The sequence below is a fragment of the Gadus chalcogrammus genome, chromosome 6 (genome assembly GCF_026213295.1).
Source record: "Gadus chalcogrammus isolate NIFS_2021 chromosome 6, NIFS_Gcha_1.0, whole genome shotgun sequence".
Taxonomy (NCBI): domain Eukaryota; kingdom Metazoa; phylum Chordata; class Actinopteri; order Gadiformes; family Gadidae; genus Gadus; species Gadus chalcogrammus.
This window is the reverse complement of record NC_079417.1, coordinates 18,956,193-18,966,267: the sequence shown is the minus strand read 5'-3', so window position 1 is coordinate 18,966,267 and position 10,075 is coordinate 18,956,193. Positions and strand designations below refer to the sequence as shown.

General features: G+C 48.0%; 1 protein-coding gene across 2 annotated transcripts in view; it reads right to left on the bottom strand.

Moving 5' to 3' along the window:
• Positions 1 to 276: 276 nt before the first annotated feature.
• pbx3b (pre-B-cell leukemia homeobox 3b) overlaps positions 277 to 10,075 on the bottom strand; it is a 67,195-nt gene continuing 57,396 nt past the window's right edge. Inside the window, exons 6-11 of one of the 2 annotated variants that reach the window (XM_056593245.1) lie at positions 9,715 to 9,744; positions 5,474 to 5,639; positions 4,542 to 4,619; positions 3,940 to 4,055; positions 2,746 to 2,835; positions 277 to 464 (exon numbers count right to left, since the gene is read on the bottom strand). In XM_056593245.1, coding sequence (XP_056449220.1) covers positions 372 to 464; positions 2,746 to 2,835; positions 3,940 to 4,055; positions 4,542 to 4,619; positions 5,474 to 5,639; positions 9,715 to 9,744 — 573 coding nt within the window. In that variant the 3' untranslated portion in view covers positions 277 to 371. The remainder of the gene's footprint in view (positions 465 to 2,745; positions 2,836 to 3,939; positions 4,056 to 4,541; positions 4,620 to 5,473; positions 5,640 to 9,714; positions 9,745 to 10,075) is intronic. The other variant, XM_056593246.1, reaches the window with a different exon arrangement.

Below are 10,075 nucleotides of genomic sequence, written 5' to 3'. Positions count from 1 at the left end.
AGAGCAAATAGAATCTGGAAAGAGAGGGTTGCTTCTGATTTCTGTACATTCCTGTGCTTACCCCTACATCAAACAACAGCAAACAACGGAAAAAAAACAGCATGAGAGAGAGAGAGAGAGACAGAGAGAGAGAGAGAGAGAGAGAGAGGAACGCTAAAAGTCCAAGAAACACTGTTTTCTTGACGGAAGATGGGGTTCCTTGTGGGCAACGTCGATGTGGGGGAGGGGGGGAGGAGGGAGGGAGGGGGGTTAGAGCGGTTTTCGAGATACAGGAAAGTATTAATTGTGGAGTTGAAGTATGTCCTCTTGAAGTCGGTCGGCCCGTATAGGAGTCTGTGCCCAGCTTGGGGCTAAGATGCACTACTAGCAGATCAATTGGAGGTATCAGAGTGCACACTGCCGGGTCCTTCCGTCAGAGATATTACAGAAGAGGGAGTCGTTGCGTCTTGCCAGCCGCCGTTAGCCTGAAACATAAACACAAAACAGACCTTACAAAAAAGGTCACGGTGTCGCCGAATCGACCGATGCATTTCCGACCCTTTTAAGTCTTCTGTCCGACCACCGCTCTGAGCGAGCCTGGTGCGAAAACCGGAAACACAGACTATGCAAAACGGCCACAAAAAAATCACTATCATCTGTGTAGCCGTTGTACACGAGAGTAAGCGGTTCATGGGATGGATCCGGAACGACTGCAGTGACATCAACGAGAGGGAGAGCGGGAAACTCGGCCGTCCCGACCAATGGGGTCGGATCCCTGGAATCAGCATCTAGGCAGATCCCAGCCGAGGCAGACAGCTTGTCGCTACATATTCTCCTGTCAGTCAGCGGGAGGGAGAGGGCTGGGGCAGGGGGGAAGTGAGGACAGCTGAGTGGAAGAGACGGGGGGGGGGGGGGGGGGGGGTCGGTCCTTTCCAAGAGAGCCAGTCTGAGCCAGGCTGACTTTGCAGTTGCTCCAGGCACGACCTAGCCTTTACTGGATCCCTGCTACGTCACCATAAACAAAGCTAAAGGTTAGCGTATGCTAATATATCTAAGGCACAGCCACCGTTTCTTCATCTTCCCGTGGCATTAGCCTGGTGCTTTGGCTCATTTTAAAGGGGAATTAGGCATTCTTATTTAAATACCATGCTGTGTGATATGAGCGATGTGGCAACAACTTTGATTTAGATCTCAAGCCGAGATTACAGCCTTAAAAAGTGGTCTGTTTGTTCCGGTTTTCCGTGACTACTCGGTGCACATCACGGATGTGCTATCTGTGTTCTCGGCCCACCATGTCGGAGTGTGTGGGGGTCTAGGCTCCAGATGATGAACATTAGGGTGGAGAGTGAGAAAATCTTTGATCCTACTCGGGCCTGACACACAGAGGAGCTCCGAGCTAAAAAGGGCTCTCAACAAAACGGAAATGACACCGAAAAAACATGCCATCCTGTAGAAAAATAATAAAAAAAACACTTCCATGGGTGTTCACAAGCAACCGTGGTCACGAGAATCGCCTTTAGATTTAACATTTTTGTCAGTGTTTGTGCAATGATGTTTGTGTTTATGTGTGTGTGTTTGTGTGTCACCCATTTTCAAAATTCTTAATGAACCTTTGTGTCTGAATATTATACACCTACACACACGAATAGAGAGGAAGACAGACTGCACTAACAGGAGCCCGCTACAATCACACGCATTCTCTACAAAGACGCTCCCCGACACCCTATCGCTCCCCTTCTCGCACTCCTTTCCCTTTGTCCTTTTTCTCATCAACCAAATTAATTCTCCTCCCTTTGCTCTCGGTGCTGCGATGACGGCAGATTATGCGGGGGTCCGTATCGAGGCCTCCCATCAGCGCAGATGGGAGTCATGTCTGGAGAAACAGGGCTGGGGGCCGTCACGTGTTTCCTATGTTATCACGGAGATAAGGCGTGGAGAATCCACTGGAGCAGTTCAAAACAGCCCCAGAAACACACGCAGCGGCGCCCGGGAACGCTCCCTATCTCGTTTGGCCGTCTGACGAGTTTGAGGTGTTAGCTACAATGCCAGTTCTTGTATTATTATTGTTGTATTGTTATTATTTTGATTAGAAATAGTAGTACTAGCAGTAGTGCTAGGACTAGCCTCCTACTAGTATTGTTGTAGTAGAGGCAGTCTTGTTAAAATGTATATTTCTCTGCTTGGTTGTGTGTTTTATCCATACCAAATGGGGCTGCACCAAAAGATCTGCAGTCAGATATTTTCCAGATATAACTCCCTGCCTTGTATGAGAAGCTCAACTACCAAGGGAAGGGTTTAATAAAGGGTTTCCCTGCCCCTGAGTTAGCTATAGCGTTTAGCCTGTGGGTATCTTTACCATACATCTAATACAGTGCAGACCGCCTTTATTTGGATAAAGCCGTAGCCGCACCGCCTCTCCACAGGATGCAATCAATGGATTACATTCTTTTTCTTCTTCTTTAGGGTCCGCAAGTTACACTGAATTACCAATTTGTCCGTTTGTTAAGGGGGAAAAAAGGAAAAAGCGTGTTGCTTAATGAGAATACGACTGAAGATAATTGCGCCGCTTGCAGATCATCTATCCGAGAATTTCGGACCGCAGGGGTGTGTGTGTGCGTGCGTGAATGTGTGTTTGTGCGCATGTGTGTGTGTGTGTGTGTGTCAGCGTGTGTATGTGAGTGTGCGCATGTGCGTTCGCATGTGCGTGAGTGTGTTTGCGTGTGTGTGTGTGTGTGTGTGTGTGTGTGTGTGTGTGTGTGTACTCACGCTCAAGCCATGTGGACTGTACATAGTGTTCCCCCGGAGCGCATCACTGTATCCTGCCGTCTGACTGATAACATGACGCAGGGTATCCACCTGAGGGGGGGGGGGGGGGGGGGGGGGGGGGGGCACAGACAGACAAGACAAGGGCCACCAGGCGGTCAGCTCTCTAGGCGGGCGGGCCATCGCACACAGACACACACACACATATAGCACACGCACGCTGACACACGTCTGGACATGCTAGATGACTGAACACACACTACACTGTGCTGGGGAGGGAGGGGGGGGGGGTCGCAAACTACAAACATAAACGTGTGAGGGGTAAGATAATAAAATACACATGGAGACCGTTGAGATGGTGAATGCGGACAGGCCAGAATCTCTAGATTTGTATCTATTTAAATGACGGATTGTAATTATTTATAAGTCAAATAAAAAAAAGGAAAACAATGAGTCAAAACATAACACGATCACAGAAAGGTTGTGTCCTCAGACAAAGCAAGAGAGAGGTGAGGTGTACATTAAATGCAGAGATGTTTGTATTTTATTTTTATTTTAGCATTGTCAGAGGGAGAGTATAGCATAGATGAGGAAACGAGTGGATGGCTTTAGCCTGGTCTACTCTGTGGTTGTATTCAATTCACATAATGGAAGACAAACATTGTCAACAAACAATAACGAGATGAGACAGTAATATAGATTACATAAAAAGGGGGGAAACACAATACCGTAAACCCAACACCAACCCAAGAGCTCAAGTCAAAGCCAGATGCATTCAGTGAATGACTACGCAAGTCCTAGAGAAAAACTCTTAAGAAAAGAAATCCAAATTGCAGAAAAAATAATGATTATTTTTTTTTGTGTCTTTTTTGCGTTGTCCATGATAGCAATGGGGTGGGATTCAACTCTTTCTTGCAGAATATTCCATCCAAAGCGAATTAGAGTCAGTAAGCACGCCGTGTTCAACCCAAATCAGGACGGCTAACGCTGAGTTACGCTAGATTAGCATCCGGGGGCTCATTTAAATGGCTTGTTTAAAACAGATGTTCCCGATTTGTGGGATCTTCTCCGTATGATTTTGGATTTTTCTTAACTGGTTGTTTCGTTTTATCAACGGTGCTTCAGACTGCACTGTGGATGGCTCAGCACACAGGCAAAACAAGGACGGGTCTCTCTGTCCCTGCTTCAGAATCCTACCTGGGACTGTACATTGGCTCCGACTTGTGCCCCTTGGTAAGAGTGCCCATTCAGACTCTGCATGCCCAAGAACCCCATGTCCCCAGAGTGTGGGAGGCTAAAAGACCCTGCGGAACCTGGGAACGGAAGACGTCAGTAGCTCAATACAGATATGGAGAGAGAGAGGTCTACGGGGGAGAGCTACAGACACACACACAGACACACACGCACGCACACAACACAACCAACCGAGGTGCCTGTTGGCACGGCAAGCTGAGGATGGAGACATACATGTTGGAATGCAGGAAGAAAAACTCCCGGAAAGCAAATAGACTACAAACGATGGCGGAGAAGAAAGGGCCAGAATGAGACGAAGAGGAAGAGGATTAACACCACCACTGAGGAAGGAATGCTTGTGATTGTTGGGAGGGTAGGATGATTGATGCGGGGGGGGCACGAACAGTCACATGACACAGGAGACTTTGGGTGTACAGGTGGTTGCATACGGGCCCAGATGTTCCACATCAGCCACTCCACTACACCACTATCTATAATGGCACTGGGCAGAACACACGGCAGATGACGAGAAGAACAAACAAGAAAGCTTATGAAAAGAGCAGTACCAGTGAACATGTTGGTTAAAAGAGTGTTTTTGCTCTCGGCAGAATCCAGCTGAAACTCCTCATCTTTCATCTGGAATCCTGGGTGCGAGAGAAAGGGGACCACTTGGTGAGCTTACCACACCTTCCCAGCAGTGCTCATATACCTGCACCGTATACACTCAGCATGGCATGAACTTCAAACACATCGGACCAAAGCATGCTCCCGGTGTCTCCGCCCAAAAATAACATTCATGCGAACTGAAGCCGGAGGTGGGGGGGGGACTTTTATTACGTATTGATTTAGAATAACCTCCTCCCCCCCTCTGACTGCCGCGACAATGACGCTCCTGCTTTAGGGTAAAGTCAAAGCCCCTCGGTGGAGTTACATACCCTTACAGGACCACACAGGAAGCTGAGGCAAAACAGCCGAGCGATACGGAAAACGCCCCATGACATCATTCAATATTGTATCTTCAACCCTGACACCCCTCAAACCCCCCCAACCATATCCCCCCCCCCCCCCACCAACCCCTATCCCCCCATGTATACAAAAAAACAAAAAACCCAAACAGAACACGTGTGTTCTCAGTTCACAAGTCAGGAACGCTATTGTTATGCATGAGTTTGCATGCTCGCCGTCAACTGTTTTCCTCCCGAGACAGGAGACACTGCGATCCCCCGAGCTGGGGGAGGAGGAGTGGGCCGGGGTTGCGAGGGGGGGCGGCGGCGGCGGGTGGGGGGGGGACCCGAGTGCCTGTCACTCTTGCGGCGGGCTGTGTGAACGATGCATGAGTGGGTGCGGCAGGTAGGCGTGTGTGGGGGAAGGCGGTCATGGCGGGGGTTGGCGGGGCGGTCGGTGGTTTTGGGGGTGTTTTCTCTATCCTCTCTGGGCCAGGGGGGGCTGGGTTCATGTGTCTATGTGCTGCTGCTGCTGAGGAGGAGGGGGCGCCTACCGGAGTTTGGGGTGGTGGGGGAGTTGGTCTGGCTGTTCTGAACGGCCGCGGCGGCTGCGTGCGCCGCAGTGACTGCAGTCTTGGCGGCGTACAGGTTGGCTTCCTCTTGGAACTTGCCTATGTTCTTCTTGTACCGGATCCGCTTGTTGCCGAACCAGTTGGACACCTGTGGTGGTTAAAGGGGTGGGGGGGGGGGGGGGATGATTTGGAGAGGGGGGTGGGACGGGGAGTGGGAGAGGGAGGGAGAGAGAGAGAGAGAGGGGAAGGAGGGAGAGAGGCGGGGAGGAGTCAGAGACGTCAAGCAGCCACACAGCATTGTGCACTGAGCAGTGAGATTGTTTCAAGATGTCATGTTTGGGTCCATCAAGCACCCAATTCCCAGCCCCTGTGCTGTAATGTCCACTGGGTACGCTAGCTAATTAAGCCATAATCAGGAATCACTTGTGTCGTCTCTCCCAGACAAGGGGGGGGTCCTGACTTGCTCTCTCTTTGTCTCTGGATGAAACCAACACACTAGGGGGCCCCCGGTCCCACTGCACACACACACATGTCTGCAAGGTTTACTTTGACTCTTTCCTATCACATAGCAAGAGATGGTTGTGGTTTTAATTCCAGAAATAGTATTATTCCTCTTTCAAAACCTCCTTCAGACCCACCGTCGACATCATCCAAGTTTCGGGGACACAATCTATTTTGGCGACGAGTCGATGAGTAAAAGCACGTTAATGATTATTACCACCAATGATTTATCGCTAGAGTTACGTCGGAGTTGAATATTCATGAACTCATATTGATACACATACGCAGCACAATGTAAATATTTACCAAGGTGAAATATAACTACCCGAGGCTTGACATGATGGTGTAAGGGAAGGGTGTATATTTCGTTTTAACCATAGCTCGCTGCTAATTAAGGGAGGGCATTAAAACAGAAGGACATCGGCCGCGCCACAAGTCAGAGAGCAGCCATTCTTGGGAGGGTGGGAGCCCTGTGTTGGAGGGCTGCTTCCCTGCAATAACAATGGAATAATAATGCGATGATGCTTGTTTTTAATGGTCCTATAAATTAAGGTGCCTTGTTGCTGTTCTGCCCCCCCCCCACCCACAGCCCCCCCCAACCCCCCCACGGCCGGAGCAGGCGAAGAACAGCTGCCCGTAATGACGCTTTATTTAATTTCCACCCCGTGTGCTTAAATTTTAATATCTCCAGCCTTGCCCGCCAGTGGTGCGCGAAAAGGGAAAAAATAAATATAGAAATAAATAGATAATATGGACTGCCTTTGCAGGACATCAGATCATTTCCGTCCGGCATGTCTCTGTGCTCTAAATCTTTAATATCCAGGCAATTAAAATTAATGACCATTCAGGCGAGGCCCTACTGTTGGCAGGGCTTCCTTGACATCAATTGTTTGATGGGTTTACCTAGAGGTTAAACTAACAAGCAAGGTTTAATTGGAAGCAATGAAAGCTCTGGCCATCATCCGTTTTACTTAACCTGCTTGTAGAGGAAGCCGGGGCCACAGAGGATACACCAGGAGCCCACTTGCCGCCCACAGAATGCCCCCCAACGCTGAGGCAACCTATAGCAAATGCATCACTGGCCTAATCAGTCTCTTTGAGTCTAAGTGTTGCCATGTCAGGGGAATGCTTAAAACGCCTTTAAAAATGCAACAAAACTGCTTCAGCAAAATTGGCAAAATCTGCCTTTCACATCATGGTGTTTTTACAGCAGCCGTGCTGATGGGTGACATTGACTGATGAGACCAGTTTTGCCATTAATCAGACAATATTGTCTTAACCAGATATAGCCGTGATCAAGTGTGGCAGTTGTAATGGAGTCCTATAGCGCTTGATGAAGAAGTTGCAGATTAATCATTGACATCTGATGACGTGGTCGAACGCTGGCCCGGTGACAATCTCCCTCCCCCCACCCCACTGTATGGTGTGTTATTGCAAGCCCCGATGAAATGTTTGGTATTCCGCCACCATTCCTCATTCCTGCACACATTTCTCTCCTGCCCACTGAACTCTGGCTGCAGTGATTCCCAGGTTCAGCGAAACATTGAGCAGACGCCGGGCTGTGCTGTGTGAGGTGGACTCCACAAAGCCAATCTACAGAACTAATTCACTTTTATCTTGTGCTAGGCCGTGCATTCAATTGACTTCTCTGTGTCGCGGGAGCCCAGGGTGTGAGACTGGATTACCTGACCTCAGCAACCTCAGAGGCTGCAGTTGTATAATGACCACTGCACGAGCCCCTTGGATGAACACGACACCAGGGCTCGCTGTGCTAGCCACTGGAGAGCCCCTGTGTGCTTAATAATTCAGACGTTTCCAACCTATTCCAGGCCATTGCGTGCCTTCCGTCAATGAAAATATCTGTACGATATGTTTATGATTGTATAGTTACCAAACCCTGTCTAACTTTATTCTTAATTACACATACAAAGGTGGCCGCCCCAGCCATCAATTATACATAGCACATTAATAAAACATTTATTTACTCAAGGCTCTTTTATTCCGAGGATTTATAATGATGTGAAATATTGATAAGTGTCTGTCAATTGCGAGGGTAATGTTACTGATGTTTGTGAGATGTAAATCCATCTCTACGTCAATAAGGCTGCTTTTTGGTCTGATCTTAGCAGGTTTTCCTCTGCGCATTAAAAGAACAGCCATCTTACCTATCACCTGTCTGGAGATTGAATGAATCATGGCCTCTGGCGCATCCATAAACCCTGACCCCAACCATGGCCATCTCATCTCAAGCCCTTTGTTTAGCTACGTAGCACAGCTATCCTACAGAAAATGGCAGCGATAAATGCAAACATTGGCACTCGATAACATCCATTACTGAATATTGAATATATATCTGTACAATTCAATAGACCTTCCCTTGTATCCCTTGAAATCCTCCAAAAAACGAACTAAAGGAAATACGTGTAGCTAGACCTCTGACTTTCTTGTGGCCCGTAAAATAATAAAAATAGAATGATATGGGTCTCAGTGCAAGCAGGCAGTAGAGGAATCTCCCTTACCTCCTCAAAAACAATATAATAATGTATGTTAATATTGTCTAAGGTACTTTACATGGATTTTGCCTAATTTCAAACCATGTTAAGAATTGAATCTGTCATAATGTTTTAGTCAAGGTTGCCGTGCCACAACATAGGATCACACAGCTACTCCGACTACCGACCACCACCGTGGGTTATGTATCCATCGGTGGACAATGTGTTCGGGCTCGCACAAAGACGAGCCGCTGTGTTCCAGCCTCAAGAATAGCTCCAGTGAGAGGCGTGTGAATCAGAGAACGCTGTGCCGTTCGTTCTGCTGTGGACTTAATGATGTCACACTTTACTGTAGGCTTGGCATCCTGTTGAGCCCTTAAGAATGTGTTTCTCACTTACGACGAGCCACGGAGCTAAGAATAAGTCAATAAGAGAGTCTGCTGTGCATCCCTCCCTGCTGGCCAGGGGAGAGCTCGGCTAATGGGGCTTGAGATGAGTTTCAAGTGAGTTTCCTTAAAAAGCCCCTCTGCACACTTCTGCATAGGATGATTTGTACTCAGAGCGGGGGGTGGGGGGGGGGGGGGGGGTGGCTCGTCATTGGCTGGTTTAGAGAGGCTCTTTAAGCGATAAGACTTTTGATTAGTGAGGGTCAGGGGCCAATCACGAAGAGGAAGAGGTGTGGGGGGTGGGGGGGGACAACATAACAAAAACACAGGGTGCATCTTCAAGAGGACAGAACTAGAAGAGGCTCTACCACAAACAAAAACCAAAACAATGTACGCTGAAGGTTATACAAATCATACAGCATAAGTTGAAACAAAGAAAGAAATCATGTATAACATGTAACATAGTTTAACGCACATGTGACATGGGTGTGTTCTAAATGCATTCCGTAATTACTCAAAATACTTTGAGTACTTCTCGTAATTGCAGCCAAAGGGTCAACAATATATATATAAATATACATATTTTGTGTCTTTTGAAGGGGAAAGGAGTATACAGTGAGATAAACTTGTGTGCTAGCATTAGCGGTGACCCAGGACGGAGGGGGAGGTGAAGGGGGGGAGGGCCCTGTGTATGTGTGTGTGTGTGTGTGTGTGTGTGTGTGTGTGTGTGTGTGCAGTGCAGGGAGGGACTGACTGGTGACAGCGCACATATACAGAGAAGAACAAAGAGAAACAAAGGATGGAGAAAAAAACAACAGTTGGATCAGGAGAAGTCATGACATACCTGTGACACTGTGATGGTGCTGCCCACCCCCTGAAGGCAAAAAAGAATGGGCTTTTACAGTTTCTGACTCCTCACGACTCTACACTCAGTATCCCCTCCACACCACGCCCCACACAGACACAATCAACATTGTACTGCCCAGATAGTTATACTTGGTCTGAGAGAAATCAGACAATCGTGCCAAGTGAGGATCACCATGGAAACATAACAGTTCAAAAATCGAGACTAATGTAAATAATTGACAATATGATAACAAGTTATACATGAGGTTGATATTTTGGGGTATGGGTGATGGGAGTGAGGGATAATGCCTTCTGTTAGCCAACTAGGAGGCTTAATTAATATCAACTGGGAATTTATC